Below are 22,005 nucleotides of genomic sequence, written 5' to 3'. Positions count from 1 at the left end.
CCATGTCAGCATCCTGTTCGTTTGCAAGGTTCTGATTTTGTGCTGGCAACAGAGGCAGCTCCATTAACCCTGCTTCCATTGTCTCTCCCTCGGCAACGGGCCATCCAGATCTGATTCCTGGATCCTTGGATACCTGCCCTCTTATGCACTGCATTGGCTGAAGGATACAGCTAGTCCCCTCTTGATCCATTTTTTTTTTTTTTTTGTCAGTTATCCTAAGTTTCTCATGCATGTCTGCATTCTGATTCCTTTCGTTTGCAAAAGATTGTCTTTCAAGTCATACCCAGAACAGAGGACTCAGGGGCTGAACACCCCTGCCTGGTCATTTGACAGAAGTGCTTGCTGTGTGCCTCAGTTTCCTCTACAGTGGAGACATTAATGTTTACATACCTTGTGTTATTCTTATGAAGATGAAATGAGTGAATATTTGTAAAACACAGAGCTGATGTCTAAGCTGAGGTAAAGTGCTTTCTATATGCTTGTTAAATAAATAAAGACTACCAGGAAGAAAAGAAGTCCTTTCAGAAAGGGGATATAAAAATCTATATCTAGAAACAGAAAAATCTATATATAATGGCTTAAGTTTCAAAAAGCTTGCTCTGTTTTAATCTCCTATTTCCTAGGTATGGTTTTTGGAAGGAAGGAGTTTCTCATTTCCCCTCTGCTTTTCTGTCTAAGTGAACTGAGCCATTAAATGTGTACCGATAAGTACAAAACATTAAAAGAAAGTTAATGGTGCGCCATGTCCCAGGGAGTGCTGAGTTCAGGAAAAGGGCCTCCTTGGCCTATTCATCCGATCCGGAAGCCTCCTCCCTCCTTTCTTGGGTGTTCTTGGACGTGGCTCCCTTCTGGCCTGAAGCCTATATCTCACTTTGCTCTGCCCACTACCACTGCACTGTGTTGTGTTCTTCCAAAAGTCTCCGAGTTTAAACATTTCAATTACAATTTCAATTATGCCAATCCATTTAGCTACTTTCCCTCTTAATTGTTGCTGATGGGGGTGGGTGAAGGGGGTTGTTTATATCTCTCCTTCAATTGAATTACTTAAGGATGTGGATGATGTCCTGGAATTTTTAAACTGCATGACAGCCTTGTAGATGTGCTAAGTTCAGATGGTTGTCAGGGCAAAGAAGTGCTTCTCTTTTCCTCCTCCCAAATGCCTTGAGCAGTCAGATGTCAAAATGGGTCAACTTGTAGCTGCCTTTTCGTGGGAGACTTTTAAGATAGAAGAAGCATATATTTAAATACAAACAGTAAAGAGCAGGCTTCCCTGGTGGCCCAGTAGATAAGAATACACCTTGCAATGCAAGGGACACTGGTTCAGTCCCTGGTCAATCCCTGGAAAGATCCCACATGCTGTGGGGCAACAGAGCCGTGTCCCACAACTCCTGAGTCAGCACTCTAGAGCCTGTGCTCCCCAGTGAGGAGCCCGCACGCCACGAGGGAGCAGCCCCTGCTCAGCACAGCTGGAGAAAGCTGGTGCACGTGAATGAAGACACAGCACAGCCAGAAGTATAAAGAAATGAATAGCAAACAATATGTGGAGGTGATTTTCTCTTAAATACTTTCCTATGAGGCTGAAAAGTAGGAAAGTATCTTTTTATCAGTTATGTACCCCCAGGTTACCCTTATCCCGAGTGACTTCCGTTACATATGTTGGTTAAAACAGTAATGTTGGGCACACGGGGGGAGAGGGGGATATCTAAGAAAAGCGTGAGATTCACTCAGCTCTGGTTTCCCGCTATGTTTTCTGCCCACCCCCGGCCCCCAGGCAAATCAGAGGTGGAGGAGTGGTCAGACATGTACACTGTGACAAGTCAACTGATGCTGAAGGTACGCAAGGAGGATGACGGGGTGCCAGTGATCTGCCAGGTGGAGCACCCTGCTGTCACCGGAAACTTGCAGACCCAGCGGTACCTGGAAGTACAGTGTGAGTAGCTATCTCAGTCCTCTCTGGCTGCGGGGACCAGCTGCCACAGGCTGGTGGCTCACAAACAACATAAATGTATTGTTCACAGTTCTGGAGGCTGGGGAGTCTAAGGTCAGCTTAACACCATGATCATGTCCCAGTGAGATCCCTCTTCCTGGCTCATGGCTTTTGCCTTCTGGCTATGTCTTTGCATGGTGGCAGGGCTAGAGATCTCCCTGGAACCACCTTTATAAGGGCACTAATCCCCACTCGTGAGGGTCCCACCCTCCTGACCTAATCACCTCCCCAAGGCTCCACCATCACACTGGGGATCAGGATTTCAACGTACAAGATTTGGGGGGACACAGATACTAAAACCATAGCATTACCCAAGTATTTTATTCTGAGGATATAGAGTAGCAGTTTTTAAAAAAAGAAACACTTCAGAAGCCACTTATTAAATACATATGTTTTTATATAGTTTAGATAGAATTTTTATCTTGTTGTCTTGGTAGAAAAATAATCAAAGGATTATTTTACTGAAACACTGCCATATTACAGAGTGCCAATGAGGATTTTGAAAATGCTACATTTAACCCAAATGTAAAACTTGAAAATATTTCCAATCTGCTCTAGCGCATGACTTAATTAATTAAATTTTGTGAATATTGACTGTAATCATTTCTATGCCAACTTCAAAATCTAGGGTAATTTCTACCCCCTGGCTTTATTAACCCTATCATAAGTGCTGGATTTTTTTATAGAAGGATTTTATTCCCAATGAACATCAGCATCTTGTTTTAAATTGCACATTCTCTTCCATTTTAGCTTAAGTTATACTGACGAGTTTAAAAGTGGAACTCTTTGGGATGGGTGCCACAGTTTTGAGGGCTTCATCAATAAAAGCTGGATCATGATAAGTGAGGTCTCTCCTCTCTGAGCCCTGCCTCCTCATCTTCTCCTCTGGACTCTCCTACTTGTGGATAAGAATAATGTGTTTTTTGCACACAATTATTCTTGCACTGAGGTTGTGGCTAAGTAGTCAACTTCTCCACTTTTTATCAAAAGGCTTCTGTAACTTGTCCTCTGCAGATCCAGGTGCTGTTTGAGTGTGCATAGTGAAAATGTTACTAGAGTTTGATTGGATGGCAGTGACAGAGCATTGAATAAAGGAAAAGCATTACTCTCTATGATTATTTTATTAATCTTCTAGGCGAATGGCAACCCACTCCAGTGTTCTTGCTTGGAGAATCCCAGGGACGGGGGAGCCTGGTGGGCTGCCCATCTGTGGGGTCACACAGAGTCGGACACAACTGACGTGACTTAGCAGCAGCAGCAGCAGCAGGCCTGCCATAACAGATTACCTCAAATTCAGTGGCTTAAGAAACAACAGACGTTTATTCCCTCACAGTTCCAGAGGACAGAAGTCTGAAATAAAGGTGTCGGCGGGGCAGACTCGCTCCAAAGACTCTGGGAGAGGATCTTTCCTTTCCTTCTGTGGCTTCTGGTGACTCCAGGTGTCCTTGGCTTATGGCTACATCACTCCAATCTCTGTCTGCATATTGACCTAGCCACCTTCTCTTCTCTTGTGTCTCTTATAAGGACACTTATTGGACTTAGGGCCCACCCAGATAACCCAGAATAGTCTCAATTCAATATCCTTAGCTTAATTACTTCTGCAAAGATCCCACTTCCAAATAAGGTCACAGTCACAGGTTCCAGAGGTTAGGAAGTGGGTCCATATTTGGGGGGCCATCATTCACACCCGCTACAATTTTTATCACTTGTTTAACTTGCAAAACAGGGGGTGGGGAAAATTGTAAAACGTTGCTTCTACCAAGCTATCCCACTGCAACCTACCCTGTGAGCTTGGCTCAATTAACATTACATAATGCAGGTTTTTCTTGTTAACTCATTTCATCTACTTCATTATGTACCTTCATTATGGGCATCATGCTTATAATTTTCATATCACTAAAACTATTGTGGTGTAATGTCCCTATAATGGGAAAACAGAAACGATCAGATATTACCTAAATTGGCAGATAGTAGATTTCTTGTGACTTTGTTAATATGTAATTTATTTAAGCAAACTTAATATCCATTAACTTTCCTTGTAGGGGCCCATTAGCTTTAATAATGCATTAGCTCTTTTGTGAGACTTGAGTAGCTATTCACCCAGTTCCCACCCCTAAACTCTTAGTTTCCCACGGTGTCTTCCAAATAGATTATAGCGCCACCCACCTCAAAAATTATACTCACTCCCGAATGCAAAATATTTCAAGCACTACACCTCTTACCCCTTGGAAGACTTGCTAATAATCTTTATAAAGCCTTTCCTTTTGAAGATTCAAGTGAGATTTGTCCTTCTAAGAAAAGGAATAAAGCTGCATATCTGAATCCGTTTGACTTCAATCTTACAAAATCTTGCCAGCCCTTAACTGCAGAAAAGTGACTGTAATGCCTTCCTCAAATTGGAGACGCGTCTTTGGATCCTTTTTGGCTCTGACATGGCACCTTTTTATGGGAGCCTGTATTCTGTTACTCAGCGTAAGCCATGCGAACATCTTATCCTTAATATTCTGCTTCTTGGAATGTATGTGAGAAAAAATGTCACATCTTTTTGTGTAAAAGAGGGTTAAGAATTACAGAGTGTTACGTTAATCTGAATGGAACTCATAGTCTGGTTTGGCACCTTAAATAAGATGCTCTGTTCTCAAGAAGGTCACCTGACAGTTCTTTACCCTCCCTGCCTAGAGCATTACTGAAAAATTTGCCCAGTCAGCCAGAAATTCCTTAAGTAGCATCTTCAGACATGATCGGAATTCCGTACTTCATTACCTACCAGCTTTACTCTGCTTGAACACCGGCAGCTGTGGATAACAAAAAGCCTCATGCTTCAGATACCCAAAGCATTCATTCAGTCAGTGTGTGCTAGAACTTTCTCATGCCTTGGCCGGTGGTGTTGGGGGTTCAACTCCATTCCTCTCGTGGTCGCCCCCACTCTACAGACAAGCCACACCATATCTTGATGGCTTGAGAAAAGAAGAGATACTTGAATGAATGCATAAGATCCAGTAGTCAGTCTTGCTGGGTGATGAATTATTCCAGATACTCTGTGAGGAGTAACATTAGACTGTTATTTTTTTTAACTGGAGTTCATGGATTTCCCAGGTGGCTCAGTGGTAAAGAATCTGCCTATCAAGCAGGAGACTCTGATTCAATCCCTGGGTCAGGAAGGCCCTCTGGAGAAGGACATGGCAACCCTAGTGTTCTTGCCTGGGAAATCCCATGGACAGAGGAGCCTGGCAGGATATAGTCCAGCGGGTAGCAAAAGAGTCAGACACAACTGAACGAAAACAACAGCAGCAACTGTTCATTTACAATGTTCTATTAGTTTCAGGTGATTCAAAGTGAATCAGTCATATATATCTACCCTTTTTTAGATTCTTTTCCCATATAGGCCATTACAGAGTATTGAGAAGAGTTCCCTGTGCAATATATTAGGTCTTTATTAGTTAATCTATTTCACTGCAGCACTATTTACAATAGGCCATTATATTTTTAATTGGCCCAAACCCTGGTGTCAGCAGTTCTTAACCTTTTGTGGATCATTGACCCCTTTAAAAATTAAATCCTTTTCCAGCTATAGAGCTGGAAATGATGAACCTTCACTACGTTTTGCTTCCAGTATAAGGAGTCTATTTATCCTATACAATTTTACTAAGTTTAGTTATTCGAGGGCCAATTTCATCACAAGCTGTAGCAAATCCACAGGTCATCTGTGTCCTTATCTCCTTTAGAATTTTTCATTTTATTTTATTACTTTAACATAACCAAGACCTGTGCAAAATCACCTATAAAATTATGAGTTTAACTTGCTATGTGTATTCTATCCAGTAAACACTAGAATAAGCATACAACTATTATTTTTTAATTTCCTTTCCTTTACCATGTAAAAAGATTTCTTATACCATCAGTGATAAACATTAGTTTATCACCAGGACATCCTGAGCTGGTCCATGGACCTCAGACTAAGAATTACTCTACCCTTGGTAAATGAGACTACCTTGGAGGCAAATCTGACCAGATAGGTTTGGTACTAAAGATACTCAGTTCAACCCTGGCCCTGTTGCTACAAGAAATTTTATGGAAGCCTCTCTGTGCCTCCTCTAAGATGGATGGATACTAATCAGGATAAGGACAGAGTAAAATGACACATAATGGATTTGAATACTGTATAAATTATGTCCTTTTAGAAAATACTATTTCTAAAAAGGAAATGAAATAATGAAAACCTACACTGTATGCCATTAAATATCTTACTTTTTAAATAACAGGAGCAAGGAGGAGGGATGAAATGAAGGGAAGGTTGCCCACCCCGCTGGACACAGAGTGCCACCACGTTGCCTGGAAGACAGGCTTGAGCTCTAACTTGGAAATCCTTTGGTCTTGTGGATTTAAGACCTAATTAATTGAACACAGAATTTTGCAGTGTTTGTTTGTTAGGACACTTATTTGTGGTACCAGGAGAAATTGTTGTGCCCAATTACGTGAAAAATCAGCCAGATGTATATGCTGTCATACTTTTAATAATCCTTACGTTTTTGGTGAGTACAGCCATTAATTGTGTAATATGCATTGAAGTGATTAACATCGATGTAATTTATCATCTGGAGATTTCTGAACATAAATAAATGAGTTGTTTTGTTCAGCAAGGTGTTGACCTCTCAGAATTAGTGAATTAAAGTCCCCCCTCCCTTTTTTTATTATAAATATGAAAAGCACCACAATCAGCCAAGTGTTCAGTTATTTGATTTTCTGGGGCATTAGCCGCTCTTGTTTGTGACATTTCCCTGTTGGGTGCTCGTTTGCAAGCTCATTAATAAGGTTTTCTCATAGGACCGTTGCCGGGAAGGAAGAACATACAGTAGGGCTCTTAGTTTTCCAGCTTTCATTCTGAGACTCCACAAGGATACGGCAGCAGCACGCAGTTAAATGTTTAAAACAGAAAATAATTATGCTCGCGAGCTGGAATTCAAAGCTCTCTTTCCTTAGATGTTAGGCAGAGAACAGTTTTGCTCTTTAATGTTCTGAAATGTATGACCCTAAACTCTTTCTGTGCGTTTTCTTTTTTTTTCTTTCCCGTGTCTGTGTGTATAGCGTTGCTGAAATTTACAACAGGGTTGATTATAGCAGAACGTGGTAGAATTGTAGCACGGTTAGTGGAGCTTCAGATCTGAGCCAACACTCTTGTCAAATAAAAGCCTGTTTAAAGGAGAACAGTTCACTGTCTGAGCGTTAAAAGAAAACTGTCTAAATAGCATCAAGGTGGCAACACATAGCGACATAAGCTGGGAATTCAAAGAGAAGCTGTGACCCTCAGTGTGGAATTCAGATTGCTGTGCAAGGGGGGGAAGCCTTACTCTGGACCGAGGTGAATCTGAAGCTCTGGAATTACTGTTACGTGTCTTTTGCTTTCTCCCATCATAGCCTTGCTCTTCAAAATGTTTTGCAAAACCCTCATCTAGTGAGGGGTTTGTGTGCATGCATATCTTAAAAAAAAATTTAAGAGATGAGTTTTGAAAGGGCGAATGAAGACAAAGATTCTAAAAATGGGTGTTTTGAACGCCTTCCCTGCTCTGATTATCATCTGCCAGTTAATCGTGTTCATGGGCATCATTTTCAAAATGAGTTTTATTGACTTGATGTAGCCAGGTATTTTGTAAATCCATATTCTTGTTCATCCAGGGTCCACCGAAGCCTAGATTTTTTTTTTTCTTTCCCTCCCTCAATTGGGGGAAAATTAGGCATTGAGGAGATGATCAAAACCTGTTCTTTATCTGGGCCAAAATAAATGTTTCTCTTGTATCGATGAGCCCTGCAGTGAAGGAGGAAGCCTGGAAATAGGAAAAATCTTTCCTCTTTGGAGTGGAGGATAAGACACTGTTTGCCACGGCAACTCCCGTGTCCCATCCTCTCCCCCATCAATTCTATTCCCAGGTTGTATTCTTCAAAGCATAATAGCTGGCATTTTCAGATTTGGCCTGTTTCTCTGATCTTTCTCTCTCTTTTTTTTTAATAGAATTTGCTCTTCCTCCCACTCTCCCCTTCTTTTATTTTTTTTTTAAGTGATGAATTGAGTTTCAGGAAAGTGATTTCAGTATTTACTATTCCTTCTGAAAATTAATGAAGTCATGGGGGACCCCCTGATTGAAACGAATGTTTTAAACTGTTGTCTTTTGTGTTAACACAGAGTAGAGGTGGGTCCAAGTTTCCGATGCTGTTAACTCTTTGGCGTGTTAGCAAGGCGTTTTGCAGTGCCCAAAGGGGCGGGAGGCTGAGTCACCAATACTGAAAAATCAAAGAGAAAACATTGGGCCAAATCCATTGTGAGCAAGACTTGAATGACATGACTCCCAGGGAAGAAAGCCTTTGGCATCTTCCCTGCCTCCTGCAGGCACACCCTATAGAAAGAGGCTTGTCTGCCCACATCTCCCCTAATGTCTGACCTAATGTATTTAGGAAAGATGAGTCTCTGAGGCTGTGAACGTTGAATATTGTGTAGTGAAACGAGTCTTCTAATGTGCACTCTCAATGGTTTTTAACTCAAGGTCAGATTTTGAGTCTGTGGAAGTTTACATGGTTGTAGAGCTAACATCTCAAAATCTAAAAAGAATGGTCCAAAGGGGATCACAGGGGATAAGGGGTGGGAGAGATAAATTAGGACATTGGGATTAATATATACACACTAGTATATATAGACTAGGTAAGCAACAAGGACCTACTTATAGCACAAGGAACTATACTCAGTATTTTGTAATAACCTATAATGGAAAAGAATCTGAAAAATATATATATATAAATGTGTGTGTGTGTATATATAAAACTGAATCACTTTGGTGTGAAACTTGAAACTAACACAACATTGTAAATTAACTATACTTCAGTTTAAAACAAAAAAAAAATTTTTTAAAAATATTGAACAACCAAAGAAAACTTCCTATAGTTAAGATGATTAACAAAAAAGTAAATAAAAAGAATAGCTCGACACCATCCTTTATGATTTCCCTTAAGATACCACCTTGGAATAATACCCAAAATGCTAAAGAAATGTACAGTAAAATGAAAGTATGTAAATCAGGACACATGGGTTGAACCTCAAATTTGGGGAGCTAGATGGTTTTGCAATAAGAGCTGTTAAGTGACTAAACAAGGAGGCCATTCAGTTCAGTTCAGTTCAGTAAAGTCACTCAGTCATGTCCGACTCTCCGCTACCCCATGAATCACAGCACGCCAGGCCTCCCTGTCCATCACCAACTCCCAGAGTTCACTCAAACCCATGTCCACAGAGTCAGTGATGCCATCCAGCCATCTCATTCTCGGTCGTCCCCGTCTCCTCCCGCCCCCAACCTTTCCTAGCATCAGAGTTTTTTCTAGTGAGTCAACTTGTCGCATGAGGTGGCCAAAGTATTGCAGTTTCAGCTTTAGCATCAGTCCTTCCAATGAACACCCAGGATTGATCTCCTTTAGAATGGACTGGTTGGATCTCCTTGCAGTCCAAGGGACTCTCAAGAGTCTTCTCCAACACCACAGTTCAAAAGCATCAATTAGACCAATCTAATTAGGTGATTCTAATACCTTGGTAACTTAGGTAAGCAAACCAAAACCTAAACCAAACCCAGTGCACTCCAGGACAATAAAACCCAGCCAATCACAGGTAGCTAACCAGGCTTCCCCAATAAGGCAACTGCTTAGCTCTAGCCAGTCAAATAATTCCCTTGCTTTTTCTTCCATGTCGTCTTTATAGAAACCTTTCCCCCAACTCCTTTTGAATTATTTTCAGTTGGACTGCCCTGTTGAACTGGATGTATGCTCAAAGAAAACACCTGAAAAGTTTAATGTGACTTGTCTATCTTAGAACAGGGATTCATGGTCTCCTAGTTTTCATTTAACCAGCAGCAGAGCTCGACGTCCATTCCCCAACATTTCCCAACTTTTTCATTCATTCATTCACTTGGTAAATACATACTAAATGCCTACCGCGTTCCAGTCACTGACATTGTTCTAGGCACCAGGGATAGAAAAAACGAAAACTTTTCTTGTTACAGAGCTTACATTCTTGTGTGGACACTCTTGCTATGAGGGTTTTCTCACCCAGGGTTCACTTTCAAATTTTGAATATTTCTCAAAGTTCTGGAAGAGTGCTGTGTGGTTGAGTGTGCACCCTACTTCAAAGGCACTGGGAACAACTCTCTGCCACATCACAGAATAAAATTTGATTTTGTTGGGTAAACAGTCATTTCAGTATCCACAAAGCTACTTACAAGTTGCAACAAGAGGAAATTGTATTTTACTGTGTGATGTGGCACATGCTCTTCGGTCCCGCATCCATCCTCCAAGGCCTGACTCATCCCACTCATCATAGCTCAGCCCTCTTCGAGAAGTGCCGTTTAAGTGCTCCGATTCATACAGCAGATGTAACAGCAGGAGGGCCTTCACCTTGCAAACAAACAAAATAAACGGCAGTGAAAATTATTCATGAATGTATGATGACAATGGGAAGCAAGCCTTTTGCAAGATGTTCTCTTTAACTCCTCGGAGAGCTTGCTGTGACTCTGTTCTCTCACTGGTCCCAACCTCCTTGTGTCACTAGACATCGCCCTCTTTCAGAGCAAAACCGGCCTTGCCCAACAGTATAGGCAGCCGTGTCATAGGGGTCAATTCTTACCCTTAACCCTTCACCAAATCTCAGGTTCATCTTGGCATTGCCATGCTCCTCCAAACTGCAGTAATCCTCTGTGATTGACAACGACCCTCAGGTAAAACTTCCCCACCTGAATACACAGGCACTGACCCACACTGCCCTCCTGCCAGTCTGATTCATCTGGGCCCCCACCCTGCCCTTGTCTTTGCCCAAAACAATGAACACTTGGTCCAGAGGCCTCCAGTCCCACTCTAACGGGTGTTTCAGAATGTTGGAGGAAGTCTCAGTCGCACGAAGAGCCTGCAGGAGCACACTGGTGCTCGGGTTTCTAGACCTGCTTTGCAGTCAGCGCATCAGCAAACATGTGAGGTCCACGTCCTCTGACTTAAATCCTCAGGCAGGGAAAGTGTCAGGAGCCCCTAGGCTAACAGGTCTTCTCCCGCCGTGCTGTCTTATTTCAGCAATGCTCCTCTCTGGTACCTGGGAAGGATAATATCCCAGGCAAAAGGAAACCACAGTGTTCTTTTTTTAAAATAAATGGTGAAGACCTGATGCATTAGCGCAGTAATCTAGAGAGAAGGAGACTGTGACTTTTCATTTACATGGGAAAGTGAAATACAGGTTCCAGAGTCTTGAGTTTCATCTTTTGAAAAGATCATAGAATATGGTGCAAGGTCAAACTGGCATGAAATCAATTGTAATCTGCCAGCAAGCCATTCTAACCTCTTTAAGAGTTTCCTTTTATATATATATATATTTTTTTTTTCCCCCTTTATAGAGAGCAAAGTCCATTTAAGGAAAGTCTCATCAAATCAGAATGTCTTTCTAATATTATTTTTTTAATTGGCTGCTACTGTAGTGTGACCTAAAGTCTCCTGGTATTTAACCCTCTGTGCGACTTTGACTAATGGCCAAATTTTGTCTGCTATAGCAGTCTTGCTAAATGTCTTTTATGGGGTTTTTTAAAAATTACAGTGTATTATGAAAACTTCAGATCCCTCGACCTAATTGATTGTCTGTTGGTGATGCCATCTCTGTAACTGTAATGTTCCATGAGTGCACAGACCTAACTATTTTTCTTATTTTTATACAGCATTTCCATTTTATAATGACATTAAGCCATTCTGAGCGATACATTTCTGGACAGTTATTGCACTTGGGCAGAAAGTGTCATCTGGCTTTTAGCCTTGTGCCTTCCAACACCAACTGAGGCGTAAAATGATCACCCAGAAAATGTACTAGGCCTTACTTAGCTCATTACTTAAAAATAAATCTTGGAGCCTGGTTCTGTTTCAGAAAAGATTTGGTGGGTTATAACATTTGATTTATGAACATAATTAAAGCATAAATGATGAGCTCTGGACTATTCCATCAGCCATCTGGATTGTTCAGTATTTTGACACACTCAGATTGTAGTCAGGATCTTCCTGGGGAAATTTAACAGCCCTGGGTTCTAGAGGTGCCAGCAGAGCCCCAGGGTTTCTATTCCACCTGTTGAGAAGACTCAAGTTCCTCTTTCAGGACAAAGGATTGGGGATCAAATTTGTTTTCTAAGTTTCCTTCACCCAGAGATGGATCTTGGCACTTAAACCCTGTTTGGCTTCTAGGTTTGGCGTAAATATAGCTCAGCTGCCCACGGTCAAATAATATGCCTATAAATACTACATGTGTCAACAGAGGAGGACATTTTTCTGTATAATACAAGCGGATTAATGTTTACCTTTCTAGCCAGCTATTAAGGTAACTGTGGCAGCTGTACCTATAAGTAGATAGTAGATGTTTCTCCAGAAACCTAAAGAGTAAATTGGGAAAATCAGTTATCAAAATTGAAAGTGTATTTTCTAAGGCTTAGTATATGATTTTTTTTTTAATGTAAATCCCAGGTATAGTAAGACCTTAGCATGTTCTTCCTAATTTATGTGAGCCATTGACAACTGGTAAATAGCTATTAGGAGCATAAAAGGCATTTAACTAAAACAAACTCAGTGGTACTGAAAAGGCAGGGTGGATAGATTTTCAACACTGTCTTTATTATTAATGGAAGTTGAGCATGTAAAAACCCTTAGTGCACTGTGCTGAAAAATATGCTCTCTGTTTGCTTGTAAATTACACAAAGAAGAAAAAGGACCAAAAAAAGCCTTCCACATTGGCCAGCAAACACTCTGCTTCTCCTTAATTAATGGACCGAAGTCAGCAGTGCATGGAAAATGTAGACCTTCCGTGGATCAGAGATTAACCTATAAGCAAGTATTACATTTCAGCCCAAATTTGAGGCTTTGAATTTAGCTTTCCTCAGAACGGTTCCTGGGTAAGGATGACAGAGGTTTCCTAACCGGAAACTCTAGAAGTGCTGCTGTTTTTGAGTATGAATTGTAAGGGAGCCAGGATTTCATTGTCTGTGTTTTCAATGGCATAAGCTTCTTCCCCTTTTTTCTTTGATATCTTGTGGGGGGTTTTAAAATAAGTTTTACCACCCAGTTCTGTGTGCACTTAGATTATACCACCAAAAATAATAGACCCCCGTATGTCACCCACTGGTTGCATATAGCCTGCAGTATTATTTGTAACTCTCAAAGGAGGGTGTCGAGGAGTTCTTGACCAGCAGTCAATGTTCATTCAGGGCCGTCTTGTTTATGAGTATTTCTGCCTTTCTTTAATGACTAGCATCCCCACCCAGTTATCAGTATCTGGAGACCTGTATGCCATTTTCCTTTGCCAGCAAGTCCAAGAATAGAATCGTGTTGCTTGCAGGAGTCAGCTGGAGCTTTCAGTCCTGTTAACTTATGTTCTCTGGCAAGTGACTTAGCTCCTCGGAAAGCGTGAACAATTCAGCGTGCATTGCACACCGATGCACAAGAAGCCTCTCTCAAAAGGTTTTGGATGCCAAATGGTTTTCAAGAGTCAGAAAGATCCAGTACTAGGAATACGACTATAAAAATGCATCTGCAACGCAGCCATCCCTAGAGAGGACCTCATGTGGCTTGTTTGGCTGTGTGTAGATTGAGACGGTTGAACCCCACCATATTTCTCATTGCGCCCTGATTCCATAGGGCGAATGATAATGAGCGAACCACTGCTTATAAAAGGCCAAGGGGCTGTTGTTTGGATGATGTGATTGTCCAAGAAAGTTAAGTTATGGAAATTGGCTTGACCTTTCAGCCAACTGATGTCTTGCCCTCTCATATGTTTTACCTCTTGGGTACATTTCCAAAAATACACATTTATGGAGCCACAAAATTAAATGATAAGACTGATTTAGAGATCACTAGCTTGTTAGTTCCGGAGAAGGCAATGGCAAGCCACTCCAGTACTATTGCCTAGAAAATCCCATGGATGGAGGAGCCTGGTAGGCTGCAGTCCGTGGGGTCGCTAGGGGTCGGACACGACTGAGCGACTTTACTTTCACTTTTCCCTTTCACACATTGGAGAAGGAAACGGCAACCCACTCCAGTGTTCTTGCCTGGAGAATCCCAGGGACGGGGGAGCCTGGTGGGCTTCCGTCTATGGGGTCACACAGAGTCGGACACGACTGAAGTGACTTAGCAGCAGCAGCAGCTTGTTAGTTCAGTATTCAGTTCAGTTCAGTTCAGTCGCTCAGTCAGTATAGGGGGAGAAAAAACCCTCCCAAACCCATTCAGGTTTTATTTGTAAATATATTTGTGTGTGTGTATCCAAATTAAGTCTGACTCCTCCCCTTCCCTCCCTGGTCCCTGTACCTCCTAGCATCCCTCGCTCATTCCCACACCCCCACAAAGTCACAGTTTCTAAATAGGTAGTGGAAGTAAGAATATCTGTTCATCGTGAAGCTGTGACATCGTGAAAGTTCTCTCCCTTAGGAGAATGTCACTTCAGAATACCTAAGTACTTGACTGCATTAGGAAGCTCTACTCGATACACTTGGCTTTAATTATGGATTGCCATTGGGAAATGTGGTTTGAATTCCTATAAACATACATTTCTTGGGACTGTCTCATTATGTTATCTGTATGACCTTGGACAACCTACATCACTCTCTAGCTACCTACCAGTGTTCTCATCCCTGAAACGGCATTTTCCACCACCAGTAGCTGTTCCTCCTTTAGTAGACCCTCAGTAACTGTCAGTCTCCTTCCTTCTGATGTGTTTACTTGCGATGTCATAGAGTTTCTTGAGGGGCCAGCAAAACCTCCCAGTTCTTTATTCTTAGAGCCATTTGAATGGAATTCAGAAGTTTTGCCTTTCCCTTTTGAAAACAAGAGGCAAACTTATTAATATGCAGTGTCACAACATATTGTCACATAGTAATATATGATCTATGATAAAATGTATCAATTCTGAGCACCACAAATATCTGTGGCTTCACCTCAGCATGAAGGCAAATGAGTTTCCTTTAGCTTGAGTGAGTCTGGAGATAAACTTCAATGTAACAAAATGTATTTCACAGGAAATGTTTGATGTGGCGCAGTTGGCTTATGAATCTCTTATCTATTTGTGGTTCACTCCTTAGAGTTATTAGGCAATTTAATTTGAGCAAATGCCAGGATTACTCACTAATTAGAAGGATGTTACTGAAGGCAGGAGGCTGGGGAGTGTGTGAGTGCTGGTAGAGTGGGGTCTGTGACAGCATGCATGTCTGCTTCTGCCTGATGATATCATTTGCTAAACATTATACTTTGTGTTGTTGTCATACAGATAAGCCTCAAGTGCATATTCAGATGACTTACCCTCTACAAGGCCTAACCCGGGAAGGGGACGCGCTTGAGTTAACATGTGAAGCCATCGGGAAGCCCCAGTAAGTTCTGAAGGCCAAGGTTGGCAGAGGGTCACGCGCAGTAAATGTCACAACACAGACATGTGCATTCACAACTCATCGGCCTGTCGCCTGTCTCCTGCTGTAAAGGATGGAAGATCTTTTTCAGGAAATAAAAGAATATTCAGTGAATAGTGGAATAAATATCTGTGGTTCTTAAGGGTGAGGATCAGGAGAAAAATGAAATGCCAGCTAAGATTGAAATCTCAGCTAATTCTATTTTATTATCATCAGCATGATTGTCAGAACTATTTTCTCTTACCCACATAAAATAATCCTAATAAATTTTTAGTGGGCCCACAATCTAATGATATATCTGCTACCTTCTGTGCTAATGTCTTAAGCTGCTGGAAAGATGGTTTTCAGACTTAAATTAAGCTGCTGTGTTTAGGGCCAGCTGTAGGCAAATGAATTTGCCTTACTTTTCATTTTGCTTCTTCCCTCAAGGAAAAGTGACTCCTAGAAATATTTTTGTTAGTAAGGAGTGGTTTGGGAATTTTTCTCAAGGAATGTATATATATATATATATATACACTATTGCAGAAGGGAAAAGAACTGACTTTTACTCTTTATTTTATTAAAAAGTATAAGAAAATAAAAAGCTACTTCATTTGCCCCTACTAAATAAATGAGTGAAAGTGAATTAGAGAAACTACATATGTTAGCACTGGTACAGCAAAAGCCATGTGGTGGTACCACTTTAGCTCTTAGTTTCATTTGGGGAGGAGGAGGAGTCTTTTCATCTTTCTAAGAGAAAAAAAGATTGTTTTTACCTGGGAATAAACACACTGAGGGGAAAGACACTCTGTGGACTCACCATGTGGAACCACAGGTCAGTGAGGGGATCCGGAGCACTCAGATTTTCTTTTTTCATCCCCAACAAAAAACAGCATTGAGCTCCCTCTGCTGTCCCCATGCTGTGGTTATCTCCCCCTCTCAGAGTTTTGCTAACCAGCATCTTTATCACAGTTTTCATACAAGGACCTCAGAGTATCTTCACATCTTCACAAAGCTTCCCCCAAGTCTTTGGAAAGAATTCTTCCCGTGACAGCTAAGTGATGAACTCTGAGAGAACAGAGAGCCAGAGGGGGCCTGTGGGCCCTCTTCCCACGTCAACACTCCCCATTTAATGCATACCTCTCCAGGGCCGAGAATTTGCTTCTCTCTGTACTCACCATTTGGAGCTGTAAAAATGACCTTTAGGAAGGAGGAGGTGGTCTTTCTTTTGCTTTCCTTTTCCTCAGGTGTTTCGAAGTTACTTGGTTTTAAGTGCTTCCAGCTTTACCAGAGCAGTCTTCTTCTCCTTTGAACACTGCAAAAGCTTCAGCTCTTTCTTTGTATAAACTGTTTGAATTAGGTCCCCGTTAGCAGCTTACCTCCCCTCCAAAACCATCCAGTGGCGGAAAAAAATAAATTCTCCCCGGCCTCTTGCCACACATAGTACCAGCCACATTAACCACATTTACAGAATATGGCTTGCTAACCTATATTTTGTTTCTGTATTTTTTTTTCCCCTGAAGAAGGTACTGTGTTCAATTGAATGTGCCACGGGGACAGTAAATTACATGTTTCCTTCGGGACATTGATGCCAGAGAGGGTATTTGCTTGTTCCTCTCCAATCGGCCTGGGTGCACGGTTTTCTGAGCAAGCACGCGTTACTCGCTGCTGGCCCTCCTAGCATATTACCTATTTATTTTCTCAAGAAATTGCATACAATAAAAATGGTAATTTAACTTGCCATTAAATGTTGTGAATGTTCTCAGCGCTTACCCCCACTGATGGTTTCAGCTGTCAAGCAGCGGGACAGTAGGTCTGATTGCCAGGCAGACCCATTCGCCATTGCCTGCGAGGAAGACATATGCAAGGCTCATTTTTAAATAATTTACTGGGTGGTGATGACAGACCCACATGTAATTAAAGAAAAATCATGACTTCGCATCCCCCTGGAAAACTGAAATGCTGCTCGACAGGACTCACTTGAGTGTCCATTCGTTATGAAGCGTGGTTCTGTGATCCGGATGCTGCTCCTGGAGGTAGTGCATGAAGTGAAAGGAAGCTACTTCTGTGCTCGGATCCCTGTGACCCTGCCTTGAAAATGGCAGCTTTCAGACCCGATCCTAGATGTGGCCTCGATTTCATAGGGGCTGCCTTGAGGGATCATAAATTCAGTGAGTTTGAAAGAGACTGTGTGTGTGTGTGCAGCTGGGCCTCTGGAGTACCTTGTGAAATTTGCTTTTTCCTGATGGATACATATGTGGTCTCTAATCATGAAAACAAACTTGCCTCTGATGAGCCAGTGCTGGAGGCCCCCAGGGGTCCACGTGGAGGTGTCACACTCCACAGCCATTGATCTGGGAGCCTGTCCCCGGGCACCCTCAGGTGCATGCACTGGGCAAGGGGAGCAGCACTGAGGGCCTTGGAGAGCTGCGGAAGGCAGGCATTTTGCCAAGGAACATGTAGATCGGTGGATTTGGCCTAGGAGGGTGTGGTGGCATCTTGGGTTAGTGGAGGGTAGGTTAAGGGTAGGGAATAAGGGGACAGGAAGTGACTGCATCTTTCCAGAGTGAGAAGAGGTGATTTTTTTTTTCTTTTTCAAACAGCAGAGGCCAAAGAAAGCACTATTCAGAGGTAAAAGTCCATTCCTTTCTGCGAAACAAGAAATCCACTTACATATCATAACTCTCTAAGCCAGTATCTGTGTGTGTTAGTAACCATGAGATTAATGCATGTATCACTAGCCCAGGATTTGATTTTTTCCCCCTAATTAATGAGATGATTAACAATGGGTGAGCTCTGTTCTGTCTGAATTGGTGTGAAACCACACAGCAGGGCATAAAAATAGGGCACATGGTTTATTTGCTGGTTTGTTGAAGATGGATTGGAAATAATGAGACTCCTGCTTGTGTCCTGTTGAAAGTTTTTCAACATCTGATAATATTTTTAAGAAAATTATGTTCCAAACAGATTTGTGGAGCCTCCACAGCTGTAATTCTGTGAACTTAAAATTATCTCCAGTAGGTCCTCTTTAATTGTGTCACCCTGCATGGGATTCATTTACTGCGTGGGTGAGAAGTCTGATGCAGACATCTTGGTGGGAAGTCATAATGCAACCTGTCTCTCTCCCTTCCTTCCACAGGCCTGTGATGGTGACTTGGGTGAGAGTCGATGATGAAATGCCTCAACACGCCGTGCTGTCAGGGCCCAACCTGTTCATCAATAACCTAAACAAAACAGATAATGGTACATACCGCTGTGAGGCTTCCAACATAGTGGGGAAAGCTCATTCGGATTATATGCTGTATGTATACGGTACGTGAGAAGATGAAGCCCTCTTCCGTTTGACTCATTTACTGTGTAGCTGCTGCTTGTAATTCACTCCTAAAGCTTTTGGTCAAGTTGCAAGCCAAAACACCAGTTTGTTTCCTTCAAGAATTAAAGAAGCCTGGCCTGAGGTGGACCCCAGTGCCTCCACTAGGAGGACAGCGCCTTTTCTTTTCCTTTTCTAACCGTGGGGGTTTCCCACTAGATCACAGACTCTGGTCATGCTGAGTAGCAAAGCTGTGTCCTCAGGCACAAGCTATGGAGATTATGTTAGAAATAATGACTGCGAAATTCAGCCTTACCAATTAATGGCTTTTCAGCTCAGAAAGTCTATTCCCAGTGGTATTTTCTGATGATACCTGGGCTAGCCTTTCTCCTGCTTTGATGGGCAGAACTATCCTATTTTCAGCATGAAGCTATTACATCCCAGATGTCACAAGCCAGTAAATACTTGGAAAAAAATAGAAGGTCCCTGGTAGCTCCGTTAACCACTAGAGCCACTGCCTTAGACACAAATGGCTTTTTTTATTTCTTATTTGTCTGTTTTCTTAATATCTTTTTTCAGGATTATTAAAGCACGTGATCAGGAATTTCACTCTCTAGTCAACAAATATGTATTGTGCATCTACTTGTACCAGCCATTTTAAACTTATTTCCCATTTACAGCTTATGGTCAATTTTGTGTCTAGTGAATATTCTCTATTTAGTTGAGGAGTGCACTGCTTGTCTAGTCTTATGATGACAAATTGAGTCTCTCCTGTCCAATTGAATCTCTCTGTTAGTTTTACACCAGGAAGAATAGTCATGAGCTGACTTGACACAGAATGAATACCCATACACATGACAATCTCAGTGTCGTGTGAATATGTGAACAGGAATATGCATTTCTCTCATGTGAGCCATGTAAATAATCCAAGAATAAGTGTGCGTGATATATACACACGCAAATCTACATACGGGAAATCTACTCTATAACATCTTAGAACCTGACCACTTCCCCTATGCAGAAAATAGGAGAACAATCTTTTTGATGAACTAGAAAGATCATTTAATACAGTGATTTACCCCGTGTTTACACGGGTATTAAAATATTGTCCTTAACTCTGCCTGAGGTCTTTTCCCTTAGCATAAAGCAGAATGAAAAGCTCGCGTCTAATCACTTTCTGTGTAGACCTCTGAGGCATGTTTTCTTTACACACAGCCCGTGTTGTCCACACTTTATAGCATTAATTCTCCCCAGTAGTTAAGGAGACCAGAGTGAAAGCAATGGCTCTCTCTCCATGTAGGTGCGAAGAGGTTCTGTGTGCCCCATTTTCAGCCACCCCCCCTTTTTACTTCTCTGAACCCCCCCTTAACATCAGGGTTTGAGCCTCATGCAAGGCTCCAACCTTGCTATTATCCAGGTTTGCAGACTCTCATTCATTCAACTCTTTAAAAACGGCAGATGTTAAAAAAGCAGAGACAAATTTTCACCAGTCTATTATATGCTTCCTTGATTCAGAAGACTAAGTTATGTGGAAAAACAACTTTGATTTATTATACCCACTGTTCCGACATCTCAGGATGAGAAACGTTTTGTTTATTTGATGGACAAGTAGTTTTGAATAGTTTTGGATCCCATCTCCTGGCTTAGCGTTTATTGAGGACTCTTACTTCATTCCACGTGTTAAGATGACAGCCTTACATGCATGATCACCTCTAATTTCTGTAGTAACAGGATGACCAGGAAATGTCATCATCCTCCCATTTTACAGATGAAAAAATGAAGCTAAGAAAGGTCACATAAGTTGCCCAAGCACAAGTTTACTAAGTATGTTTTAGAGTCACTATACTTTGACTCCAGAGTCTATAGTGAAATGTGTGCCTTTCTTTGTAGTTCCTCCTTTTCTCTCTGCTTCCTGGTAGAACAAGATTGTTCTTTGGGAATGAACTCTCTGGGCCAGAGTGCATTATTTAAAAGACAAGAAACAGAGACCCATCCATTTAGGCAAGGGCATCTGTATCCACCTGTCTCCCCAACCCAGCGTGGGGCACTTTGCCTGATCTAGGCAATTTGCTAGTCCTCAATCTGCTACCTCCCTTCTGTAACCTGTGCTAGCAGTAATGCTTGGATACAGGCTAGAATGCTCACTCCAGTCGTTGCTGCTCTACTGATAAAATATTCTAGCAATTTGAGAAGATGGTAAGTAGTTTTTCTTTTCAAAGGCAATTGATCGCACTACTACAGTAACTTTCAAAGTTCTTCACGAACTCAGAGTTAACGTGCCTTTAAAATGTTTAATTCTCTGGAAGTAACTTCTTTACTTGGAGAATCTTATCTAGTTAGTGCTTCAGCCCCAATTGGTTTTGTTCTTTTAGCCTCTATGTGTCAAATAGCTTATTAGCTCCACTCGGTATTTTCTTAAATAGTGACCTCACATTGCTCTTAACACCAGAAGTGATCTAAGCATTATACCTAGTAACGGAATCTAATTCATTTAGGTCACTTGAGCCACATGTGAAGGACAAATTACCCCAGGAGTGGTAAAAATAATTGAAAGTGTGTGATTTTCGCAAGCGGAAAGGGACTGGTGACCTTTCTCCTGAAGGCTCTGCCCTCGCTGCTCTCTTTGCCTCTCCGTGTCCGCAAGCGTAGTTTCAAACCACCGTCAGGTGCACTTTGATTGTGTGGTGGACATCACACATTCTGTGCCAGTGCATTTAGAAATAGGGACAGAAATAGCTTTACAGTATATCAGGGGAGGTCTCCCAGCTACAGATGTTCCTTTTGAGTGATAAATATCGTCACTGAATCAGAACAAAGAAGGCACGTCTCTGGGTGCAGCTGAGTTGGGGCGTGGGCAGAGCAGGATATCCTGAGGGACCAGTGCCCTCGCTCGCCTTGCGTCCCCAGCTCACCTGTACCTGCATCTGCCGCAGGGTGAGGGTGCATCCAGTGGTCTGCCGGGTCACGACGTGCTTCCCCGCCCGTGGCCTCCATAAGCAGGCATCCACAGGGCTCGACTGAGCATACTGTCTGTTCTTCTAAAGAGGCCGTTTGAAATTATTAATTTAATCATTTCTACTTCTTGGAGGAGAATGAATTTTTTTTTTTTAAGGATTCCTTTTGGCGCTTGTGTGAGGCTGCTTTCACTAGTAGTTTGCTGGCACCCTCAACTTAAATGAACAGAGTCTCCCCTAAAACAGACCCGTCTGCTGTTGATTCTTTCCTGTCAAATTTGTGCACTTGTGTATGTGTGAGAGAAGTTTGTGAGAAAAATTAAAACCTCAGATTGTTGA

General features: G+C 42.0%; 1 protein-coding gene across 3 annotated transcripts in view; it reads left to right on the top strand.

Moving 5' to 3' along the window:
• The window catches only part of CADM1 (cell adhesion molecule 1), a 363,473-nt gene that overhangs the window by 304,816 nt on the left and 36,652 nt on the right, over positions 1-22,005 (top strand). For all 3 annotated transcript variants that reach the window (XM_055423068.2, XM_055423067.2, XM_088842946.1), the window contains exons 5-7: positions 1,772-1,930; positions 15,288-15,387; positions 18,542-18,714. In XM_055423068.2, the coding sequence (XP_055279043.2) occupies positions 1,772-1,930; positions 15,288-15,387; positions 18,542-18,714 (432 nt within the window). The remainder of the gene's footprint in view (positions 1-1,771; positions 1,931-15,287; positions 15,388-18,541; positions 18,715-22,005) is intronic.

The sequence above is a fragment of the Moschus berezovskii genome, chromosome 14, assembly GCF_049115385.1.
Source record: "Moschus berezovskii isolate FMDL1 chromosome 14, NW_MosBer_1.0, whole genome shotgun sequence".
NCBI classification, from domain to species: Eukaryota; Metazoa; Chordata; class Mammalia; order Artiodactyla; family Moschidae; genus Moschus; species Moschus berezovskii.
Note: the sequence above shows the minus strand (reverse complement) of the source record. Positions and strands in the feature narration are given on the sequence as shown.